At 37.7% G+C, this 27,108-nt stretch overlaps 1 protein-coding gene across 1 annotated transcript in view; it reads right to left on the reverse strand.

Moving 5' to 3' along the window:
• wwc3 (WWC family member 3) overlaps positions 1 to 25,410 on the reverse strand; it is a 51,711-nt gene extending 26,301 nt beyond the window's left edge. Inside the window, exon 1 of the mRNA XM_079884065.1 lies at positions 25,015 to 25,410. Coding sequence (XP_079740191.1) covers positions 25,015 to 25,160 — 146 coding nt within the window. The 5' untranslated portion in view covers positions 25,161 to 25,410. The remainder of the gene's footprint in view (positions 1 to 25,014) is intronic.
• Positions 25,411 to 27,108: the final 1,698 nt, after the last annotated feature.

A 27,108-nucleotide genomic window follows, 5' to 3' on the forward strand; every position in this document is an offset into this window, starting at 1 on the left:
AATATAGGCACTGCAGGAAGAGACAGCCCATAAACACATTCCACACAGCAGAAAGCAGGCCTGCCCCACAGCCCACAAACACAACCAGGACACTGGATACTCTGCACAAATCACTTTTCACACTTTTGATTAACCACATCAATGTAACGCTCTAAAACAATTCACATTCTTCAAATAACTCCTGCGAATTTTCAATGTTGAAAATATTGGCACTGAAAGTTTAGGCTGGATTTAGGATAAACTGACCCAGATTGGATGCGTTTATACAGGATTTATTCTTGTGCTCGAAGAAAACAGCTGGACAGAGCACAACTGACTGGAATAGAACGCAGCGGTTATGTGACAGTTTTGAAAAGTTGACTTGTTTTTAACTTCACAGAGTATCTTAAAAACGCAACATGCTTGAGAGTTGTGACGTAATGACCAGTGATGTCTGTCTGAATGTGAATGGTTGTATGGTGCTTTAATTAGAATCATTTTAAAGATGCAGATAATCAGTTGTTGTTGTTTTTTTAAACGTACTGGTACGTCGGTAGTCAAAAAAAAAAGTCAAAAACTTAACAATACCAGCCTTTCTGCAGTACAATACCAAGTATCAGGTCAATTTGGTACCTGCTGATAGGCGGCTGCTTTCAAATGTTCTGTGAAGAGTGTTGAAGTTTCTTTTTACCACGTGTTTGCAGCAGCATTGAGCATTCTTGCCAATCACAGACATGTTTCTTGAGCAAATGAACACAATGGCCTTTCACATGCATTTAAGTTGGTCAGAATCCTCTCAATACGCAAGTTTGTTCAACGCGAGCTCTGCACGCTTGCAAATTGTTTCATTACAACCAACAAAGTTTAAACAAAGTAAATAAGAGATTCACTGCGCAATGGAGACCAATTTTTTGATATCAGGAGTTTTCATAAAGAGACTGCTCTTGGCTCACTTTCTGTCTATAACTTTGCTCACTTTCTATAACTCATCCATAATTTAAATAAAAAAAATATATTTTTCATGCTGCAAAGTTTTGGGAGTGATAACCATATTAAAATGTGTGACCGATTCAGAAATTGTGATGTCTGACATAGTGATAATAACCATAGCATTATTTTTTGTGATCAGACACACATCAGATTTGTGTATTAATTCTTGCAGAGTGAAATAGCCCTGCTATACTTCTGTTACCACTAATATTTATTTTCCATTTTATTGCTAACATTTCATTTGATCTTTTTAATACAATGTTAGCTTAATTAAAGAATACCGGTATCTAAAGGCTACATACATATGAATTAATATTAACTAATTTCATTTATTTTATATTTTTTTCAAAATAAAAAAAATTAACTATTAAAATAAAATAGTTTTTGCTATGGTACTGAAATTGGTACTGAGAACAGTGAAATTGTATCTGTACTGACTACTGAAATTTTGGTTTCTTTATACTACTGTTTTTTACCTCTTAACAAATAAAAATATAAGGTACAGTGAGGAAAATAAGTATTTGAACACCCTGCTATTTTGCAAGTTCTCCCACTTGGAAATCATGGAGGGGTCTGAAATTGTCATCGTAGGTGCATGTCCACTGTGAGAGACATAATCTAAAAAAAAAATCCAGAAATCACAATATATGATTTTTTAACTATTTATTTGTATGATACAGCTGCAAATAAGTATTTGAACACCTGTCTATCAGCTAGAATTCTGACCCTCAAAGACCTGTTAGTCTGCCTTTAAAATGTCCACCTCCACTCCATTTATTATCCTAAATTAGATGCACCTGTTTGAGGTCGTTAGCTGCATAAAGACACCTGTCCACCCCATACAATCAGTAAGAATCCAACTACTAACATGGCCAAGACCAAAGAGCTGTCCAAAGACACTACAGACAAAATTGTACACCTCCACAAGGCTGGAAAGGGCTACGGGGAAATTGCCAAGCAGCTTGGTGAAAAAAGGTCCACTGTTGGAGCAATCATTAGAAAATGGAAGAAGCTAAACATGACTGTCAATCTCCCTCGGACTGGGGCTCCATGCAAGATCTCACCTAGTGGGGTCTCAATGATCCTAAGAAAGGTGAGAAATCAGCCCAGAACTACACGGGAGGAGCTGGTCAATGACCTGAAAAGAGCTGGGACCACCGTTTCCAAGGTTACTGTTGGTAATACACTAAGACGTCATGGTTTGAAATCATGCATGGCACGGAAGGTTCCCCTGCTTAAACCAGCACATGTCAAGGCCCGTCTTAAGTTTGCCAATGACCATTTGGATGATCCAGAGGAGTCATGGGAGAAAGTCATGTGGTCAGATGAGACCAAAATAGAACTTTTTGGTCATAATTCCACTAAACGTGTTTGGAGGAAGAAGAATGATGAGTACCATCCCAAGAACACCATCCCTACTGTGAAGCATGGGGGTGGTAGCATCATGCTTTGGGGGTGTTTTTCTGCACATGGGACAGGGCGACTGCACTGTATTAAGGAGAGGATGACCGGGGCCATGTATTGCGAGATTTTGGGGAACAACCTCCTTCCCTCAGTTAGAGCATTGAAGATGGGTCGAGGCTGGGTCTTCCAACATGACAATGACCCGAAGCACACAGCCAGGATAACCAAGGAGTGGCTCTGTAAGAAGCATATCAATGTTTTGGCGTGGCCTAGCCAGTCTCCAGACCTAAACCCAATAGAGAATCTTTGGAGGGAGCTCAAACTCCGTGTTTCTCAGCGACAGCCCAGAAACCTGACTGGTCTAGAGAAGATCTGTGTGGAGGAGTGGGCCAAAATCCCTCCTGCAGTGTGTGCAAACCTGGTGAAAAACTACAGGAAACGTTTGACCTCTGTAATTGCAAACAAAGGCTACTGTACCAAATATTAACATTGATTTTCTCAGGTGTTCAAATACTTATTTGCAGCTGTATCATACAAATAAATAGTTAAAAAATCATACATTGTGATTTCTGGATTTTTTTTTTTTTAGATTAGGTCTCTCACAGTGGACATGCACCTACGATGACAATTTCAGACCCCTCCATGATTTATAAGTGGGAGAACTTGCAAAATAGCAGGGTGTTCAAATACTTATTTTCCTCATTGTATACAAAAAGTTAAAATTGTAATATTTAAAATGTAAAAAAAGAAAAATCTCATAGTCAACTAAATCTATCGGTGTTGGTCCTTAAAAAAGTTGTCACAGAATTTAAAGGTATTTACAAAACACCATAGTATTACCATGATTAGCGGTTCAAAAAACATAGAACCATGGCACTCTTTTGTTGGTGAGGTAACGTGATCAAGTTGAGGTTAGTTGAGATGAATAATGTCATAGGTAATTAAACATTTCCTGGAGTGTTTTAACTTTCTTTTTGTGCTTTTAGAGTTTTTGCATCGGTTTTCAAAGAACTTAACTGCTTTTTTCCATCACATTTTTTTCTTTTGTTGGTGGCATGTTGGGAAGAGCTTTAAAGCATGCACAGGAGGATTCCAGGTTCAAATCCCAGCCACTGTGCCCTTGAGCTAAACACTTAACCCCTGTTTGCCCTGAGGTGCGCAGTAGGACTGTCTGTGTGCTTTGACCCTTCTCTTCGTCTGTGTCAGATAACAGCAGGGTTATGAAAAGAATTCCTGGGAAGCTGTGGAACCTGCAAACAGTTATTAAAATAAGCCCTTAATTCCAAAATTCTTACCAAAAAAAAAATCTACAAATTAATAAATGTCCGACTTCAATCAGATTTCAGTCGGAAATGTCTTGTGCATGGCTTATGATTTTCTTTCTGAATGTTCTGACAGTATTCGTTTCCCAAAGGAGCCCCACAGAAATGGCCTCAGTTACTAAAAATCAAGACACTTAATCAAGTATTATGTGCTTCACTTTCAAAACATTTGGACGATTTTGAGATGTATACAGGCTGGCCGTGTAGACTTACATAAAATCTCAGTGCCGTGGAAGCACGAGAAACATGAGAGGAGTGGACCGATGAGGAATGCTGAGATTCCATGAACCCTTGGAATTACCATCATTAACACATTTTTGACACACCATCATAATTAGTGACGTTAATCGCTTAATTCCCCTTTTAAAGCAGTTTTAGAGCATAACTCTATGGCATCCTATGGATATGCCTTGCAAACTGGACAAAAGTATTCAAATAAACAAACTAATAAATAAAAACATTTATATTACACATGATTTTCTGGATTTCACTGCAAGAAAAAAAACATGAATGGCAAGTTGACAATGGTTGAGAACAGAGGACATGCACTACACAAGAATGATCTATTTTAATGTGAAAAAGTGTTCACCATTCAACACGGAGAGGTGGAATTACTTAGCAATGGCCTCAAAATCCCAATGATGTCAAAATAGTGATGCAATCCCTGTATTTTTCAATGCAATCTTTAGACCAAAAAGAGACATGGAAATATCAAGACGTGAGTTTTATGTTATTTGCAATTTTATCCTCTATCACAAACTTTCTGGGATGCTCCAAAAACAGTATGAGATTACAAGATGGCCAAATATGTCCACATGAATATGCTCTCAAAATGTTAATTAAACAGCCATTATAATAAAGAAATATCATGTGGTTATACTAGACTAGTCTGCCGATAACTTCTGTACCCCTCTACACATGGTTTTCATGCAACACATTCCATTCAGCCACATTGAGTCTCTTTAAAACCATGTTTTTCTTTCCCGAATGCCTCTCAGAGTTCAGTATGTCTATCACGTATATATATATATATATATAAAATGTTTTAAATGTTGTATATATAAAAAAAAAAAAAAAGTTCACTGTTCTTGTTCAAATGAAGCACAACAATGAGCTTTACTGGAACTCCTTGACAATTCAAAAGTATGGGAAGGAGAGTAAAAAAAAAAGACGTTACAGAAGCTGAGGCACATTCGTCAATGTCTTAAAATAACACATAGACAAAGGGCTGTTTGATCATAATGGTTCCAACACAAGCCAATACAAATATATAGCTAAGATACAAGAGAAAACACATGCACTGTGGCAATCATATCATCAAATTACAAAACTCTCTTTATTCTCCAATCAAATCCTTACTGTAACAACTATGTCAATCCTGGAATAAAGCCCAGAAAGCAGTGTTGTTATCTCAGTGCTTTGAAAGAGAGAGATGAATGGGTTTGTTAGCAGGGTTATGAAGTATTGTTTGAGAGGACTTGAAATTCACTGAACCCTGTTCATTAAGATACATCTCTGCTTGTTAATCTGTTAAGATAATCGGTGTTTGTTAAGAACCACCATTTGACATGATTCTTAAGCTTAATTAAGATGAAGAGTTTGTTTTTTACGGCACTAGCAGCTCAAATCAGGATATGTAATTTTCTTTAAAAATTGATAATTGGTTTCGCCAGTGCAAAACACAATGTTGTGTGTTTTAGGTGGTTGCAAGGGTGCACATTGTTAGGTTGCTTATGGCCCAAGTCTCTCACCCCCAAGTCTATGCGACACTTTACGCCATGCATTTTAAGGTGATCAGATCATGATTAGATCACATATGACCACATTAACTCTTTCCCCACCAACGTATTTTAAAAAAAGATTCCAGAGCACCAGCATTTTTGATCATTTTCACAAAAATGTCATGGCCCCCAGAATATTTTATATGAATATCTGAACATACAAAATATCAAAAGAAAGAATAGAGCCTCTGCTTAAAAAAACAAAAACATTTATTGTTTTTTTCATGCATTATTTTTTTATCACTACTTGAATGTGGGTAAGTTTCATTAAAAAAGCAACATTTTGAACAAAAAGCTGAGAAAATCACTTTTTTTAAAACTATGTCCAGATCAGATTTAGAATAATAATCAAAACATAAATGGAGTAGATCGAGCCCATCAACACCCCCAAAGTTTTCACAGTCCCACATTTCATTTGGTAACGTAAGACAGTTTTGATTTATATGCTGTTTAATGTTTGATGATCGCGTTATTTTACATGTGCGTAAGCAATGCTTCTATAGCATGTTTCTGCTTTTTCTTCTGCTGTGTTTTGATCCAGAGATTGTGTACACTTTCAGAAGATGCATAAAAGTGCCCCCTACCATATAACATAGATTGCCAGAAAATTCCATCAATGGTGGAAAAGCGCTGTATCATAAATGACAGAAAATTCTGTTGATGGTGGGGAAAGAGTTAAAAGCTAAGTGTAAATGCACCCAAGATTTATTGCGATCGAATTACTGTCACTGAAGCCACATTTCCAAGTGGTCTGGGACAAACTATATGTGATGAAGGTTTAAATGCAATATCTGATATTAGTTCAATTATTTTACTGGATTACACTTAAAAAAAAAATGTCTCCCCTTTTCTTCACTTCTAATGTCCATTAACATCCTTAATGCCAATCCTACTGAAGGGCTCAAAAAAAAGCCATGCAAGAAATGGCAGAAAGCATTTTGAATTATCCGACAATGTTTCAAAACTTGGTAAATGATCGAAATGTTTTAGTTAACCTCTTTTGTAATGTGCAAGTGTCTAAAATGATCCCGATACAATCCGGATAAAAAAAAAAACTAAATGCATGTTAATGCCAGGTGTAAAGAGGGACTAGAATAGTATTCTCTGGATATGACTCAATTCCCGCCTTAAGTCTAGCAAGTAAAAATCATGAAACAAACCACACAGATTTGAAATCTGGGATAGCGCAAGTAGTCCTGCGCTGCACTATATGAGACTCAAAACATCAAAAGCGACAAGCTTGAGGCTTGTAGTGTGCACTTGGCCTTAGGGGTCAACAAACAAACGGCTTGTTTATAGTCATCTCTGAACATGAACTTGGATGGGAAAAGTATTTTAACATCAGACAACATTACACACATCACAGTTTGTAAGGAATGAGTAACAGAATGAACAACAAAGAAAAAGTTTGCCTGAACAAATGCATTTAAAGATAAGTTCACCTACTTTTAGCCAGCTTTGTATTGTTACAATGTCAGTATGTAAATTAACAATGTATACTTTTTCTCTGTGTTACCTGCACCAAGATATCAGTTCAATCTGCAGTTTTAAAGGGGCCCTTTTATGCAAAATTCACTTTTACATGGTGTTTGAGCATGAATGTGTGTTGGCAGTGTGTGTACAAGACCACTCTATAATGTTAAAAATCCACCCACTCCTTTTTTTTTTTTATCCCCATAAATCGTAAGCACTGTTTCAGAACAAGCCGTCCGCAGATTCTACCTTTTGTGACGTAAAAAAATGCCTAGGTCCTGTCCACGACTGCTCACGGACTTTAGCATAGACCCCATCCTAAATGAGTTGGACCCTGTCCGCGACAAGAATGTCTCGTAAGCGATTGAGGAGTTTTGTTGTTGGATGTAAGAGTGAACATAACAGTCTTCATGTACTTCATTGTGGATAGTTTCAGTGGATTAGTTTTATTTTTGAAGGGAATGAGCCCCCATATACCTAAATTAGTTTTTTTCTGCGCAAATCATTTTACACCAGACTGATTTGTGAACGAGGATCAATACAAAAGGACAATACAAAACACAGTTTTTGCTAAAAAGTTGTTTCTCAAGGATGGATCAGTACCAACTGTTTGTGATCCAGCTTATAGTCTCCGGAGCAATGCTGGTCACAATACTGGGATTGAAAGGGAGAGCACACACTTTATTACAGTTAATTTTACAGTTATTTTATTTTTAGTAAGTTTACCAGTTTATTAAGCACCCCCCGAAAAGGCATAAGGTCTGTATATTTGTTTACTGTTGGTGTTTTTGTGTAATTCGCAGTGCATGTTGATATTGTAATGGAGAGATAGACTTTAATGCGCACTTGTACTGTGTTTTATTCAGCTCTTACAGTGATTTTCTGGAGTGAAAACAGACGCTTCAAGCGACACTATGTAACTTTTCAACCTTCATAATATATTTCCAAGATCCTTGTGATGGTACATCGACTTACAATAGGTTGAATGACACGTCTGCCATAGCCTGACGGGGTCTGTATCGCTTTTACTGGCACTATGTAACTTCGGGGTTCGGGTAGTAACCAGAGCACAAAAAGAACTACAAAATTCGACTGCTTTACGGCATACGTCACTTCCCCCACCACTTTGTCAAATTTGGACGTGAGAGGCCAACCAGCGTTTGTTTTCGGCTTTCGTGCGTATGTTTTTGTCATGGGGGTTGTTTACACCTGGCCACTTCATGCGTTTTCTCAGATCGGATAGCTATCCGATCGTGAAAAGACCAGGGGCCGTATTCACAAAGCATTTTATCTTACCACTAGGAGTACTCCTAAATCGCACTAAAAGATTTTAGCTAGGAGTTTTCTCTTAAAAGTTATTCACAACGCCTTTCAGACCTACTCTTAGTAAAGAAAAATGACAACTCCTAAACTAAGAGTGAGTCTTCGTTGCCATGGATGACGTCATTACTCATGCACGAGCTTGACTGAAGTGACCACCTTGATTGGCTGAGGATTGTAACGCGGGAATGATTCAAACCCCTCCCCTACGATGATGAGTGACAGGTCTGAGAATGCGTGCGCTACACAAGTAGTGCAAAGGACGGAAGATGACGAATAACTGAATAAATAGCCTAAATGAATAAAGAGTAAGGCAAAACAAATAGCCTAGTAGCCTAATAAAACATATGGATTGATGCAATATCTTTGCAACATTATTGAATTAATCTGTCACTATATGCCTCTGCCTACGTTTGCAAAGAGAAGAACATTTTAATTTGATTCACAATGAAACGTTACAATTAGTTTACATGCAATGAGTAGCCTAGTTTTGGTTGTTGTTGGTGGCGTTATTGCATCCCTAGTTATGCCTACAATGCAAAATTGTTCCCTCGCGATTGGAAGCTCCTGTAGCCGCCGCATACGCATTTCAAAACACCGCAACGTGAAATGCCACAAAAAGCGGTTTGTGAATAGGTCTTAGTGAGTTAGGAGTCCTCTCGACTTCTTTTAAGCTGTCCCAGGCTTAGGTGCTACTTTTAGGGCTAAAATGCTTCGTGAATTACTCTTAGTGAAAAAAATTAGGAGTCCTAAAGTTAGGAGTGACACGCCCATTATTTTTAGGAGTTGCTCCTAAATTCGCCAGTTAGGAGCTACTTTTAGCCTTAAAATCCTTTGTGAATACGGCCCCAGGTGTAAATGTCCTCCGAAGAGCATTTGAGACGGATTTGAATCCGATCCCTCAAACCACTTCAGGAGGAGATCTGAGATGCATTCCAGACGAAACTGGACAAGTGTAAATGCATCTGGTTGTTGAAACCACATGTAAATTGTACTCCTCCCAAAAATGCTAAAAAAAAGAAAAAGAAAACGTGTGAGCGTGTTATAGGCTATATGTTATATCCAGATATGATGACGCTACTGGAACACGCATCACCGGAGATGAGCATCTATTCATAAGCCAACGTGCAAACTATCGCAAATCAAAGTGAAAGTAAGTCACAGACGCTTAACACACAATCTTCATCATTAAAAGTAAAGAAACGAAATGATCTTACCAGGGCTGTTACTGCTCTCTCTTATTGCGGTCTTTGATTTTGAAATTTTAGCTGATGATCAATAAAATGCAGCTCATATCTGTTGCTTTCGGTGACGTGCACTCCATTAAATCTGCATAGGCTATAGCGCGAGAATTGAAGATCGGATTTAAATCCGTTTCGCAAAAATAAATTTATGTGACCAGGTGTAAATGGAATCGTTTTGATAAATCAGATAGCTATGCCTCACGAATTAGTTTGGCAGCTGAACTCAGTTGTTGTGAGGTGTATTCATCACGTAGTCCTGAGGGATATCAGTCGACGCTGTTGACGTTGATTCCTGCGATTATCATGAGAACAGTTTTCAATATCTCACATAATCAGGACATAAATAAGCCTAACGTAGAGGTTGTTAATAGTGTAAACGAGCACAATTTGCAAACTATTATGATAAATTGCAATAATCATGTCTAATGACATCATAACGGCCAATGTTATGAAATAATGCGACGTACATTTAACTTTATTGATGTTATCTGGCATTTTGTAATGTTTACATTCCAATAAAAACAACACAAATTAAATTATACAGTAGGCCTAGACTATAGACTTGTGATTTAGCTGCAATCATGTAAAAACGTTATACTATAATATATTTACGACAGTGCAAGTATTCCACAGCGACTCTAGGGGTCGCTGTTTGACAAAAACACAATTTCTACTTAGTGTGGCTTTCATCTTTTGTGTGATGTACAAATAAACTTCATAAAACTCATCTGTAAAGCTTTGGCCATCATTGAGACAGGGTCCGCTACAACAGGCATGTACTACTAGAGGATAAAAGTTATAACCGTAATTAAACTAAACTATACCTGCTCTATCTCCATGCAGTATATATTCTCTGACTCGAACCAACACCGGTACTGACATTTTTAGTGTGTGAGATTGTCCTGTTTTGTTGCCATTATGTGCTCTGGAAGCTCCGCCCTTTTGCATTTAAAGGGACACACAAAAACGGTGCGTTTTTGCTCAGCCCCCCAAAAAATTAGCCTGGTAATACCAGACTCTGCTACTTCACTTTGCTTCGTAGAGAGAGTCTGGAATAGCATAATAGAGAAGTGTTTTCTCTCTCGCGGGGGGGCGCTTGTCTGAAGTTTAAAATCATTGGTTACCCGTAAGCCAATCACAAAACGTTTGGTTATGGCGTGTGTTATGCGCATGCTCAGCCGCATCTAACTTCCACTGTAAACACATGTATGATGCAAAAACTAAACCATGGAGCGAAATACCGGAGTGAACATGGCTGTGAACGACTTTTGCAGATTATGTGAAGTAAATCTACGCAAGTACGCATCCACCACGGTACAATCAGCGTCTACGTCACGGCTCTCAGCCCGCCCTCTGTTCGTTGATTGGCCCGGCTGTTTTCAGGCCGGTGGAAAACGGAAAGATACGCTGCTATCTCAGACTGACTACAGGAGCGAAATGAAATTAGCGGAAGTAGGAAGTCTGACGTAGTCAGGCTACCAAAAAATGGCAATTTCAACATGCTATAAAATATACAGGGGTATTTTGAGCTAAAACTTCACATACACACTCTGGGGACATCCAAAACTTATTTTACATCTTGCCAAACTCAAAAGTGCAGTATGGGTGTTGAAGTTTGGGCAAAATTTCTAGTGCATAGACAGCCAAGTTTTATCCAGCATATGCACAACAATTAAAATATGTAAGGAATATTTTCCATTATGACAATATTTACATGCACCAGAACAATAATAAAAAAAAATAATCACATGTATGATCATATAAATGGCAGCCTCATTTCTGCGACCTTCATGAACTGGAACTCAAGGTTACTGCATTCCATGTAAAACAGCTTTATATAGAAATAGCCTTGTAGAATTATACAAGTTGTATATTATAAAATAATTTAATTTATATAATAAATAAATATTAGGTCTTCCAACTGAAAAAAAAAAAAAAGTAATTTAAGATTAAACTAAATATTCACATTCGAAGACTGTGAATGGGCCAACTTAAAGGCCTCTAAACACACCAAGACTCATAACCACAGTCAACTCACTTCCCACTATACAACACAGCAGGAAACACTACATACACAAGCATGATGTCCATTTCCTAAACCCGAACTATAGCTTTACAGCAGGTCTCCTGCTAGGTTTACCGAACTCTCCCAAGGACAGAAGAAAAACATGCACCATGTAGTTGAGATTCTCACACAAACAGTAACATTGGACATAACCCGAGATGCAGACCTCTGACAGGAAATAGGACCACCCTGCATTCTCACCAGGAACCTCGGGTCAATTTCCTCTTTCTGCAGTGCTTTCAAAAACAAAAGAATAGCAGATCCCAAAAGCTGAGCTCTGAAATCTGCATACAAAAACATTTTTCATAATGAAACACTGAATGAATCAATAATGAATGAACATAAATACACACCGTTGCTTACTCCATTGTACATCATATGAACATTGTTTGGCACCAATATTGAATGCGGATATTTTTTTGTGCCCAACAAAAGCACAGGCCTGAGCAACGATATGCTAAATGTTTCATACACTGGCAGAGAACATTCATCAAAACGCTCCTGCCCTCAGACTTTATTCAGCACTGAAGTTACTAGCGAGTTTCTCAAGCGAGTGTTTTGTTTCAGTTCCTGAGAGACCCTCTGTGCTCTGAGAGAGCTAATCTTCCCATACCACGCCTTTTCTTCCAGAGAGGAAAGCAGCTCTGCCAGAAGGAGAGGTCTCGGAGTGTTTAGCGGGCTGAATCCCAAAACCCGTCATCGGCAGAAAGAAAAAGAGTTACGGGGCCACGGGTTATTTTAAGACTTGGGAATTTCTCAAATACACTTTGAGCAAAGCAATGTGTCCCAGCTTTTTAACCAAACAGAGAATAAATGTCAAGGCCATTTATGTAGCACAAATTGGAGTACTATAACAATTTCACCATTTAAAATCTTATTTTAAAAGTCCAGCTAGTTACTTCATCAGTCTACAAGAGGAAATCATTTGGCTACGCTTTTTAAATTCAAATAACTTGATGGGGTATACTTTTTGGGATTGTCTTCTCTTCAGGGAGTACTTTCACTCAGGAATCCTCCTACAAGGAATGTCAAAGATGCACTCTGGGTGTGCAGGCCAAAATTACAAATCAAATCAATTTAGCACAAGACGCACAAGTCTGACATTTGCGAATTCTATAATCATCTATTCTACTCTTTGCCATCTCCCCGATGTTTCCCAGTAGATATTTCCATCCGGAACGACGACACACTTCTCCCTGGTGGGAAAGGCATGTGTAACTGGAGTCTGGGCCGTTGGTCCAGGCCTCGTCTGGACATCCACCCTGTCGCTTCTTCAGCTTGAGCCGTTCACGACAACAAAGAGCCAGTCCAGCATTCCGCCTGCAAATTAAGATGCTCCCAAACAACAGGCTCTGCATTCCTCGTCAAGAATGTGTTTCTCTAAAAATAATATACCCAAATAAACTTAATTATAGTAGCCTGGTGGCAGAGTTTTAATGCCTCTGGAGCTCCAAGGACTTCTTTCTTGGTTCCGCAAAATCCAGTGGCAGAACTTTTGTTTTGGCAACCATATGTTTTAAGAAGCATTTTCATTTGCAAGCTGCTGTTACAGATGTCACCTTTCATGTGGGCTGATCAGCTCTGTATAGCTTTATGAGGACCTTTTATTGGCTTAATTAATTCGCAGCCTTCATTTAGACAACTTGTCGCCATGGCACAGCGCGGCCTCTCCTTTGCGGTTTAACGTTTAATTGTTTAATGGCTTGCTTACCACCATAATATTCTATTGTTAAAAAACATGACACCACTCTACAAACCAAAGGTTTTTAAGAGAAATGGAATTGCTTAGACACTGCTAAATTATGTCTCATGCAACCTCAGCAGGTATTCTACTTGCTTCCAAAGGATATACTATACACCATCCCCAGGGTACTCACCAAAAAACAAGGCAAAAACCATCTGAATTAGATAGAACAATAAAATAACAACATTAGGAAATCTACTAAAACAAAAAAATTAAATGTATTAATATAACAACAGACATCGGCAGTCCATAAAAGAAGATACTTTTGGCCAAGCTAATCCTGATACCATAACAGCATAAGCGTTTGTGCTATCTATATGCTGGGATCCACAAGTGTCAATCTAAAAATTGCATTCTCAGTTTAAAAGACTGTATCAAAACTTTGGGAGGAATTTCAATTATGTTGTTCATTTCTGTCCAGGCAGCTGAGCGCAAAAGACAGCACAGGACAGACGTCTCCTCCTATCATTATATACAGCATCTTATAGAAATAGGTCGACTATAAGTAGATCTGCTGAAGAACTTCCATTCTGACACATTTAGATACAGCCATCCTTGCTATCACTTTCACAGCGAGACAATGATAGACAGGGAAGATTGTACAAAGAGGAATAGCTGAGGAAAATTTCAAGTTTAAGAGGAAGTCATATTCAACAACAAAATAAAATAAATAAAATGATAATATTGTGCATAAAATAAGTTAAAATTAATTTCCCCCATCCCCCCTTCAAATTTTGTTAATAACAATCAAATGGTTTGAAATGTTCTAGGCTAAATTTTCCTGAAATGTAGAAAAAAAGAATAATCTTAAAATAGGCTTCACTTTTATTATACAATATTTATTTTTATTCCCATCGGTCCATAAAATTTTAAGATGGCTTTGTCTGCTGGATGAGTTCTTAACAAGTTTTGTTAGGCTCACCCAACTAGACTAGATAAGCTTATTAACTAGATTAGAGGTAGGAATGCACCGGTCATGATTTTTCATCGGCGATTCCAATTGATTGATTTTTTTTACAATCAAATGGGCCGATTCTGATATAGGTTACTGATTTTTTTTTTTTCTTTACGCAAATGTATTTGTTGTTTATTTGCTCTATTACAAAGCTAAACCATTTGAAATTAGAGGCAACCAAGCATTTTAATCACAAAGTGGATTGCATAATTTTAAGATTTAAAGCAAAAACAGAATGGTTTGACTTTAGCTTTGTGGAATTATGCTACATAAAACATACCTGCAGGCTGCACGTAACAAAAACAGCAGATGGGCTGAATGAAAATGTAAATTCACTCTCTGCCAGTAGGTGGCACTTATGGAACAGCAGTGATATAGCTTTTCCTTAGTTAACGCTGTAAACAAAGCAGTGCTGTGCTTATAAACACTAATTTAATGGGCATTATATGGAGGTAACTTTTCAAAACTCTTCTGACAGTCAGTTCCCTTCAGAGACATTCCTTTAAGCCTTCACCCTCAATTCAATATTCATATTTCCAATACTTCCAATATTTTGAACATCACGAATAGTGAGCTTGCTGTGCCTGGTACAGTATTTTCTCTGCTTGCACGTCTGTGCTCTCTTCTCCTCTTTGTGTTCAGCGTGTCCCGTTTCTGGCCTGTGTTAATGTCATGTTTACAGACTTTGTAATATTTACACACAAATGACATAATGGGAAATTATTGCAATGCAGTTTGTGTTCAAATCTGGTACAAAGATCGGCCAAAATAACACATAATAAAACAAAATAAAACGATAAATACAGCAACTGATAAAAAAAGATCAGAAACATCTGATATTTTTCCAACATCACGGACAACAAATTAAGAGTAATAAAGTAAATTAAAGCTTGTTGAATCATTTCTCAAAAGGTCCTTAAGGGTGAATGTGTCTGTCATAATAAAGTGTGGTGAATCAGATTTTTTTGGCACTTGATGATCTTCAGACAGCCATGTATTAAAATTCCTCGGTAAACGGCCCTGACGAGTTTGGTACATCCTGCAAAGCTAGCATTCCAGACATGATCGGCATAACCTTTGTGTGTGACCGAGTGCACCTGGCATGCTTAAAAATCAGAAAGACGCTGAGGTCTGGGTCTAACAGTTTCTGATTTTAAGCTTTTAATAGGACAGTCCTTCCTCTGTAAGACATGCTTACCCGCTGAAATATTGCATGGTCGATATAACTGATATCACACTGATTTCATGCTTTCACACATCTCTGTTAATTTTCTGGACTGTTCTGAAAATAAAATTCACAACTCTTCAGGGTTGAAATTGTATTGTGTTAGTACTTTTCTGAAATGGATCTGATACTAGTGACAGAACATACTGTCCAAAAAATATGCCATAAACAACAGGACGTGCGGCCTTGACCAAAAGCTACACCACTGACACATGAGTGAGCAGTCTGATAACAGGAATCAGATGATACACTCACTCACAAGCTCAACCCCTTGAATCAGTAAATGCAATGGAAAAATCATTTTACTTTTACTTACTTTTAACCAACAGTGTTTGGTGTTTTTGGTTTACTGGAAACAAGTCAACATCAAATTAAATATGGTGTCCACATTTACTAAAGTTAATTAATAATGATAAACTGTTAATAAATATAAAAAATGATAATAATAATGATAAATAAAAAATGCAGATGACTGTACAGGAGAAAATATCAATATCCAAACTTGAAAATGTAAAAAAAAATCCTGCGACCCCAAACTTTTGAATAATAGTGAATGTAAAATAAACATTCACCTCTTGCACTCTTAAAATATTACATGAAATGAAAGCAACATTTCTGTTAAAGGAGACATATCATGCTTTTAAATCGTTCCTTTTTACATATAAATCATACATTTGTAGTCTATATAAAGCGGAACTGCAATGCTTGGGTCTGAATTCCTCATTATTATAGCTCCACAGGCCCCTTTTCTACCCCTTTTCTGATGTGCGTCTGAGAGCAACTCGTTTTGGTGCGGTCTCTTTAAATACAATTGAGACACTTCATACCCCGCCCCCTCTCCAGGATGCAGAGGTTCAACTCCACCCCGTTCGGCCATTTTTGTAGTTTGATAGCAGAGATACGATTATCTAGCTGCACAGAAACTTTTTATTCACACGTTATTAACAAAATGTCAACAACGGAAGACTTGTCCAGCCAGCCTTACATGTTCGAGCCAGAGTCGGAGCCGGAGCGAGATGAAAATGAAGACGACGAACCTGCAGAACAACGTCTTCATATGGATGTATCGCAATGGTGTGTTACTGTATTTACACATGAAACTTTGGTCTTCCGACCTTTTACCACCGTGTCGATTTATTTTGATTAATATGTGCGAGGGAGAGAGAGCAAGACAGCGTCTAGTTTGGAGCAAGCGTGCCGCACATGCCCTGAAAAGTGAAGCCAAAACGTCTCGATCGCCCCCCGGTGACTGGTCCTAGTATAGGTCATAAGCCCCGCCTCCCCGTGTTATTCAACGGGACGTGAGACCAACTAAGCAATTAAATTACACTTCAAATATCTTTTTTCCAAAGGTGGTTTCTTTCATTTGGTGTCGTTTTTATCACGCTGATGTAAGTTCAAGTGTCTGTTTCAAAAATAAGCTGGTTTTTAGTTAGTTACGTGATGCGGTGGTGTAATGTCATGATGGACAGCTGTGATTGACAGGTTTTCTGAGCGAAGTAGTCACTGAAGCACCAACGGACATTTTTTCGGGATCTTCGGAGGAGATTGTATTTACTTTATTTTAACAAGCCTCTTGTCGTACTGCAATCAATTTTTTAAAAAGTGTGCAGAATCCACTCTCCCTGAGTGCATTCTGCGAGAGTGAGGGCGGAACGTTGATTTCGTGGCTTTACTTCCTGCTCACTACTGCGCAGGTCTGGTCCCGAGGTCGCTACTATGCAGACTCAAGTTCCAATATGTCAGCGCATTATCGGGACGCTGGCGGCTTCAGTTCTCATCAATGGAAGAGACCGAAGGGGCGTCGTCCATCTTTTTTTACAGTCTATGGTTTGGAGACGGTGTCTTGTTTACATTTTTGCCTGGCTCCGAAGAGAGAGAGAGAGAGAGTGCGTGCGCGCGACCGGGTCTCTCTCTCTCTGCTCGTTCTTTCAGTTAAACATGCGTCCTGTCTCAAACGCGGCAGTTCATCTACATTAGACGGTGTAATGAAGCGTGTGGGTTACTACATCCAACAACCGAACATTTTAACTTACCCTCTCATAACTTCTGCATCTTTTAGCTTGGACTACAAAATTCCAGCGAGAAATAAAAATGGCGGATTGCTCGAAGTGTTGGGCTGGAAGTCGATGTCCTTATTTGGCAGTTCCGCTGCAAATACTGTGACGTAATAGTTCACGAAACGTCATAGATAACAGAAAAATCGGAACAGGTTGAAAAATAAGGCCAAAACAGAATATAAAGATATCAACGAAGCACCTGAAGAGAATAATTTCAACTTTTCTGTAATTCTAAACACTCCAAATATACAACAAAATGCATTTAAGGGCTAAAAAAGTGGATTTAGCATGATATGTCCCCTTTAAAACACATAAGCGTCACTGACAGAGCTCAAAAACGACTGATACAGTCCACTTGCACTTATTACGCACTAGTCTGCTGCATTAAGACTAAACAGATTAAAATCGGTGATTAATTGGCACCAATAACCGATGATACAATCAGTTATCAGGAAAAATCCATACCGATAGTTTTTCCGGGATGCGTCCGAAAAGCAAAAAAAAAAGGTCCATCGTCATTATACAGTACCAAAATCACTGACGCCTTATGGAGTTTGTTTTGACTTGTGAGACTGTAAGCTGCACAGAGCGGGACACTTCAGATGCCGATTTAAAACATAGACAACAAAACTGTATGTATAAAGTACACTACCATAAAGTACATGTTTTCACATCATTATAAATTAATTAATTTGTTGACTAGATGCTGCATTAGTAGAGTAAAAACAGCAGGGGTTTTTTTGCCGTCGAGGCTGAGAGGATGCTAACATTAGTACCTCAAATGGTTAAAACGACGTGACAAAAATATACACAAATCCAACCCAAATGTTTAATGTCACGATTGTTACAATCTATTTGCATTTAGCTTATATCCACTTGGTCACTTTTATGCAGTCGTTAGGCAGCAAAGTTGTTTAAAGCTAGTGACGTGAGAAAGCAAACTGATATGTTCATGTAGCTGACAGAAACATATAAACAAATCAGATACACATCCGATTTTAGTTCTTTAAAATTCAAACACAACGACGGCGCCCAGCTACGAGGCTGTTCAAAATCCTGACGCCACAGAGCACCACTCACATAGTTTTCTATTAAAGTGCCCCTATTATGGTTTTTCAAATATTCCCTTTCATGCAGTGTGCAATATAGCCTAGCTGTTTGTGAATGTAAACGTTCTGCAAAGTTGTTAAGTCGAAAGTGCACGATAAATAAAGTTATTGTCTCCCAAAAGAAAGAATAAACTCAGAACAGCTTAAATGAGTTGTCTGTAATTCGATTACCACTGCATTAAGGTTCTACATCACTAGATATGACATTTGCATAATGCCCGCCTATGTTGTACGTTGTCCGCCCATGAACAACTTGACGCCTACTCAGTTTATTTGGACCAGCCTGCTCCTCAGAATCACAACCTGTAAATGAATAATTATTGATGTATATATTTTCTACCAAGTAATTGAAATTACGTAGTTTTGTGTTTTATATTGCGTAAGTTTCCGGCTAACCCACTAACTCATGTTATTACGGTCTTACTGAAATAGTTCAGGCAAATCAGCTGTGGGCCACTATTACCTAAAACTGTGTCTATTAATGTAGATTGTCTGTCGTTCTTACTACTTTGAGTAAAGATAAAGGATGGAGCAAGATTTGTTTTGCAAACTATGATACATCAGCCATTCACGTTAGTGCTTATGTATCCAGCTTAAATAACTAGTTCTTCCATTAATGTTTCACCATCGGACTCGCGCTCGGATTGATATGGTAAAATCGACGTCATCGTAACTGTCTTTACAGTGTGTACAATCGCTGAGCTTTAGGAAGCCTCCAGACGGAGCTTAAATTCAATTATGGGAAAGGGGGTTTAGCTTCCGACGCACGCTGCAAGTGGTACACCAATCGAAAGACAGACTAGGCCATCTGGCCAATCAGAGCATAGAAGGCTCGCGGATAATAGGGATTTAGAGAGACTGATTTATCCATTGAGTCGTTTGAGAATCATTGAGAAATGTGGTGATGTGCAATGTATATTCTGAGAAAATCAAAGTGTTTTTTGACCTTTGCATGTAATCCTGTGGTATCCTCCAAAACAAAATTAGGAACCTTTAAAATAGCATAATAGGGACACTTTAAATTACATAATTACATATTTCTCCCAAATCGTTGTTTAAGTGCATAATGACTTTGAGCTTTTTTCAGTAAATCGTTTGTCTTTGTGTGGCTTTAATATAGTGTGTATGCTTCAAATAAAGATTAATATTTATATGGTTTAGTGCTGTTTTTTGTTGTTGTAACAATGTTCAGCACTATTTTATTTGGAGAGTAATGTTTGTTTTCATTCAGTATCCAATTTAAAAACTAGCGGTTGATTGGTTATCGGCCAGTGCGGTCCAACCTAGTTATCGTTATCAGTAAAATCCAGTCTTGGTCGACCTCTAATAAAGTTCAAAACATCTCAACAGGGTGCAATGGAATTGTGCAAAACTCAACTTGATCTTGCTTCTTTTTTTTAAACCAAAGTCAACATCTTAAAAACGTGTCTGTCATTGGCAAAATTAAATATATGATTAAACATTATAAACAAAAAATAATGAAATCCACTAAATGGCCAAATTTACTGTGTTGTATGTTTTACAATATAATGTGAGTTCCTAAATGTATTGCTTATTTGGGGTGGTCTGGTGTAGTCACAAGAATTTTGGAACCTAAGAAATAGATTGTGGTCCAAAAAAAAAAGAAGCTTGAACCCTATGCCTTTACAAGGATGTGTTTGTAATCTCTCATCATATAGAGTTCATGACAATAATTGGAGTACATAGTATCTACACAAACTGTTGTCAAACCTTCCAAACAAACACACTCCGCATGAAACAAAAGCCATGTTCACCAACCCCCTTTTAACAAAAAAATACTTGCCCTCCCTTAACCGACATAATGAAAACACCAAGGGAAGCAAAATAGCACTGAGGGGCTTGCGCTCATGTGAATAACCTTTTGGCGCTGGCAACACGGCTTCCACTTTCCAGAATAATTGAATTTGGTGTGCTTTGTGACCACGTATAAAAGCTTCCCTTTGCCAAGCGGCAGGCCTGGCTGTGGCCATTGCATAACAGAGCCTGTAAAGAATAAAGGGAGAGCCGCTGGGGCCTGGGCATGGAGGGAGGGAAGACACGTGGGAACTGCTGCCTCCATTGGGCAGCTTTGTCTAGGGCCGATCACGGGCAGAGTCCCTCAGGCATTAGTGTAAGCATGCCTGACATTGCACTCATTCCACAGTCACAAGAGCCTCCCCACAGAAACTACGCTGGAGCAAGTGGACGAAAGAGAGCGGACTCTTAGGGAGTCACCTTAGGAAACCATGCAGCGGACAGTCTTTACGGCAAACGGACGCAGGCGATATTCGCTGTTTACCCGACTATTGTCTTGCCGAGGTGAAGCGCCCTTCCTTCCGCAAAGCCCCTCTTGTAAACTAAAGCACTGAAGACAATACTGAAAATATTGTATAAAAAGACCTCTTTTATGTTATTGAGATTAAAGATATTAACGTTCTCACTAAATTTCAGAGATGAATTCTAAAATGTACACTTCTTTTTTGCACAGCCAGCACTGCGAGGTTTGCTGCTCAAATTGCAGTCATGTGACAATCTCAAGCCATGACAGAAATGCAATACCACAGAATCATTTTTCACCTTTTTTCGATGGAAGTCACACCCAGCTAAGAATGATTAAAACTTTACAGATACATCCTAAAGGACGCTTGCAAGCAAACACCACAACACAGAGGCAAAAACGGGTTTGGGTATTGGGTATGCTTTTAGGATATCAATGAAGGTTTTCAATTTGTCCAAAAGAGAACTGGTAGCATGCAGTTAGGGAGTGAGGGGCAGGTGCTGGAAGATGGCCCTGTTTCACAGAGGAGCTCCAGTGGTTTCCCAGGTGACTGTGCAGTAAATTCACACACTGATTCCAATTTTCACTACAAGCCGTCACTGGGCTTGAAAACCCGAAAACTCATGTTCACTGGTGCACAGTTGATGCTCAAACAAGGTGGTGATGTAAAACATCATGCCCATGATCAACTTCATTTCCTCTGAATATTCTTTTTCAAATAATAATAATAATAATAATAATAATAATAATATAAATTTAATGATCAATTATTGTATATTAACTACAATTATTTTATTTTTGAGGTAGGGTGAACTAGTGATTAGTGCTCTGAAGCAGTACCTCAGATAATCTCTGAAAATAATGGTAAAGAACTACAGTAAACGTCCATAAATGCAAGCTCAAAATAAAATCAAGGACAGGAAAGCTGGAATTTCAAAAAATTATGGATCAGGCTTTTAGTTTTCAAAGTGAATTCTATTCTACTCTAATGCTATGGTCTTGTTTGTCCTTAGAGGTTCCCAGAAATGACTATACTTCATTAAAGGGAAACCAAAAATGAAACATTTTTCATAATTTACTCACCCTCAAATTGTTCCAAACCTGTATGAATCTCTTGTATGAACACAAAAAGGTAACTGAATATAACATGGATAACCAAACAGTTGATTGGCCCATTGACTTCCATAATATATATTTTCCATTCTATGGAAGTCAATAAGGCCCATCAACTGTTTGATTACCCATATTCTTCAAAATATCTTCTTTTGTGTTCAGCTGAAGAAATTCATTCAGGTTTGGTAGCCTAAATGATGAGAGAAATTTAAAATTTTGGGTGAACTATCCCTTTAAGAGCCTGAGGAATAGATAAAAAAAAATCTGATAAGATGTACCAACTCAGTTTCTCTGTCAGAATATTTTTCTTTCTATATAAATTAAGCCAATATAATGAACTACTAGATGCCAATTAACTTTCCACAAATCTCATGCATTTGCATGTCAACTCAAAATCAATGCTTTACTGCCAAGTGTGCATGGGGCAATACTAAATATGACCAGCACTTGCACTTTTTGGTGAAATAAGATGATTGACCCCCAGACTAGACTAACCTGTTCTGAGAGAACAACAGTCAGTCTTAAAAGATATGCATTCAATAAAGTCCACAATGGACAAGACTGTAATCAGATTGTAATGTAATGTAAAATACAGTTGTAAACCTACAAATTTAGGTTAGGTACAGACAGGACAAATAAAAGCAGAATTATCAGAGGCTATATAGTGCATTAGTAACTCTGATGCTTGATTCACAAGGTCCATTGTGGATGTTCTTCTTGTATTATTTTCAGCTATTTTGCATTGATACTGACTCAATGACAGAAAACACTGAGAAGAAGGGAGAGAGGAAAAGGGAGAGAATGTCATGAGACCAGCTTTAACTCATGTCGCCCACATGAGCGCCCCAGTTCAATGTGTTGTCCTCACATGTCCACCTCAACATCTGCTGGATAACTCCTTACCGCTCTCCTGACATGAAAATATGAGATTTCTCAGACTCTAATCAGCTTCACATTACAAAAGCAGCATGTCACCTGACTTTGTCGAGGGGAGCCTTCAAGCAGATCAGGTTTTTCTTATCTTGATTAATTTCAAGCTACTCCATTCCTTCTCTTGAAAAGGAGAGGAAAAGTGGAAGAAGGCGTTAAAGATGCTTTAGAGTGAAAATGAAATATACACCACATAACACAAGAGCAATGAATGCAAAAGTGAAAGACTTTCAATTTGTGTGGGATGTTGCAGAGTCCATGCCTATGACAGCGGTGTGATGTTAATGACAATATCAAAAGTAGATTCACTCATTTGTGAGGCTGTAATGATGTTTGCTTTTTGAACATTGTACTTAAAATACAGCAAAAAGTATATATTGTTATTATTATTACATTACGTAAACATTAGTGGTGAAAATGTAATCCAAATGATCTGTTCTCAGCACAATGCGACCATCCAATTAAAGTCAAGCAATGACAGAACTGCCTTTGAGGTGGTGGTCTGCTTGCTCATTGTTTTGACACGAGTGACCCTACAAATTAAGATGAAACCATGTTAACTACCCTCAAGGCAAAATCCTCTCTATTTAATTTACACAAGGCTTCAAGTGAACTTGTGTTTAAATGAGTTGGGCTGAAAGGCTGGTTTCTCTGCTGGTGAAAATACAGACCTCACAAAGCACATCCACACTGCTTTCCCAGCGGCCCAACTAGCATTCCATACATATTTGCACATGGAACTCTTGGAACTACAGTTCAATTCTCTCTTTCATTTGCACACTGTTTACATTATGTGACCATTTAAAAAAAAAAAAATAACGGAGGAAAAATATATGCTTTTAACAGATGAATTAAAATAGCAATAAAATACAGTATGTGATTTGCCTTTCTACTATTTCTTAGGAAAACTGAAGCAATGGTGCAAACTGTTTTCTGTTGATATTCTAAATTCAGAAATGTTCAAACTTACTGCATAGAGACCACCACACATTCTAGACAAAAGTAAAAGAGAGAGCATTCTTTCCTGACCCTATAGATCCATGTTACATGCCGTTACATCTAGATTTAGCCGAGATGACAAATGAGGGAAATGATGTGGGTGACAAGGGGCAAATGCCAATGTGTATCTTTTATATTGACTGACAATTAGGAATAGCTAAATTGTTGACACTGATAATGGGTCAATATCACATAACTTTTGTCATTAACACTGATTAAATTCTATTCTGAATTAAATTTGTCTTTGAAATGGTATTCACTGACTGATTATTTTGTGACAAGGGAAGATTTTAGGATGCTAAAATGTCATCACTCAGCTGGCTATAATTAGTGTTAATCATTTTATAAACATATACAGTTAATATACTGAATGCTTTTTACATTATATTATATATTTCCTATATTTTAACAGCAAATAAATTAATCACGATACACACACACACACACACACAATAGAAATATTATAACTCATATAAATCATTTATAGCTCTACACATATCTTCTTTAATCCTAATTTAGCAATAATCTTGGAGTTCTACTGGATTTAAGCAACACATAACTGGCATGCACTGTCAAGTATTACACTTGGGACTTGTTTAATACCATAAGACATTAGATGTAGGGACAACATCATCAAAAAAGTTGCCTCTTTCCTGATGCTGTTTCATACAAATCCAACCAAATAGTAATAAGACAAGGAAGTTCATACAAACACCACTATACAAGATTAAATAGCCATTTTACTGGACTTTTTCAGGTGAACAGTCATTGAAAGACAACTCAGAAACGTGTATTATTTGGACATAATGTGCCAGTAAATTGGCATGACATGCACAAAGAAACAACCAGCCATATTACACTGTGTCAGCTCTGGCCTGTGGAATGAAAACACTTCCATTCCTAACTGTGCAACTTCCCTCGCTTCTTAATCATCACTTCAATCTGAGCCCCCGCCCTCTACAACCAAACAATCATCAAACTTCAGCCAATAAAGCATGCAGCACCTCTCACGGTCACTTTTACCTGTCTCTGGGGTCGATCCATGAAGTTTGTCGAGTGTTGTGGTCAATGTAAAAGACTCTGCCATCAAAATCCCTGGCTTCCTCCCAGCCCGGGGGCAGCGGCAGCTCCGAGCTCTCTCTCCGCTTACAGCTGCTCACCCACGGCATAGCGCTGCTGGGACCCCCTTCCTTTACTCCAACAACAAATATATCACAACTTTTTACTGCATTACAAAAGTTTAACTCCCATCAACTCTCGGAAACAGAAAACTTCACGACGAAGAAACAACCGCGGGTCAAATCGACACAGGCAGTCCTGCATCCACCTTTTCCAAAAAGTTTTGCAGCGCTCTCATGACTCTGTGTGTCGGTCCTCCATGTTTGACTCTATCTACCATCTTTCATTCCACACTGTCCATATTCGGGCAGGCGTATTTGCATAAGCACCGCCTCCGAATGCATACGTATATGAAAGTAAGCCAATAGTGGCGCTCGTATGATTTTGGGATTGTTGTTGATGGAAGTGGATGCATTTTTTTATACTGACCATGTGATGGGTGTGATTTTTGTGATTTGTTGTTTTTAAGAATTTGTAATAAATAGACCTATAAACTTTTTTTAAACGTTCCTCTTCAACGTTTATCTTATTGGGTCAATTTTATTTACATTTTATTAAATAAAGATTTAAGATAAAGTTAGAGCACTAGACGCGTAATTTGTCTATAAAATAAAAAAAAAGTTAAAAAAGTGGCCTATTCATAATTTCATAGGTATTTCCTTTCGTGATTGCGTGGTAAACTGTTGTAATATAATTTTGAACATTTTCCAGAAATACCGTTTACACCTTATCACAGAAACTCAAACGCTTCATAGTCACTTGATTTGGTTTCCATTAGTATAAGAGCGCCATCTAGTGATGACAGCCTATAGCTCTTTTTTTCTACATGAAGCAACAGTTGTAGATGTGTTGTTGTAGTAGTCTACATTTAACACATTTTTTACTCCAGTGAGTATCTATAATAAATTATAAACAAAGTATTTTATTTGTTATGCTTTGTTGGTTATTGTTTGTCACATGAACATATAACCTTCCCCATTTCATTTTTTTTCTGTCTCTGAGGCCTATATTCAATCACATGACATACTGTACTGGCTTACCTTATACACATTTTAAACCTCTGCATATTTCTTAATATAAATAATTAAATTTGAGTTTGTAGTCCCCAGTTTGTAATATCTTTTCAATCATCTAACATCTAGCCTTTAACCCATTTGTGCCCAAATTTTTCTGAATGGTTTCATGCATGTAGTCGTGTTAATAGTGTCCTGAACATGTTCTGCATTTATTTTTCCCAGGTTATTGTTATTTTTTCTTTCTTGAAAATCATATTTGAATGTGCGGCAAAAATAGTTGCCGAAGGGCAAATATGTTGCATGCAACCCCTCAATATCAAATATGATTAGGAGGAGAACATTTGGCATCTATCTCAAAATAACTGCTTTCAACAGATCAATCTTTATTCATAAACAAATTTATTATGTATAAAAGTCGAAGAATATTTGATGTGAACCCAAAAAAGCTGCATCTAACTTATAATCTCTTGAATATGAAAACACAACAAACATCAAATCCATTTGTCTTAACCCTTGTGCGCTGTTCAGGGTCTTTTTGACCCACATTTTTAACTTTCATTCATGTGGATAACATGGATAATTTGACATGGTTTAGTGTATGATTTTTGCCCATCTTTTGGAAAATGCAGTTTTAAAAGTAACAAATTATCACTTTAACCAGTAGATGGCTGTAGAGCTCCACTATTTGCTATTTGACTAAGTTAAAGACATCTTTTCACTAGTTTTTCCAGTTGTATTCATATTTCATAAATCACAATTATAACAATAAAAGTTACTTTTTGTCAAAGTTTAGGCATTTTTTGTCCTGAAAAAAAATCTGTTTTTCAATAATGTTATATTATGATTAGAATCAAATGAATTTTGTCAAGGGATAAAATTCATCCTCAAAATCAGAAACAACACAGAACACACAGTGGCACACTTTAAATTTGTATAATTATATGAAAAACAGATGTTTTAAATAAATGATAAAGTCTATAGA

This window comes from Squalius cephalus, assembly GCF_949319135.1.
Source record: "Squalius cephalus genome assembly, chromosome: 10".
Lineage (NCBI taxonomy): Eukaryota > Metazoa > Chordata > Actinopteri > Cypriniformes > Leuciscidae > Squalius > Squalius cephalus.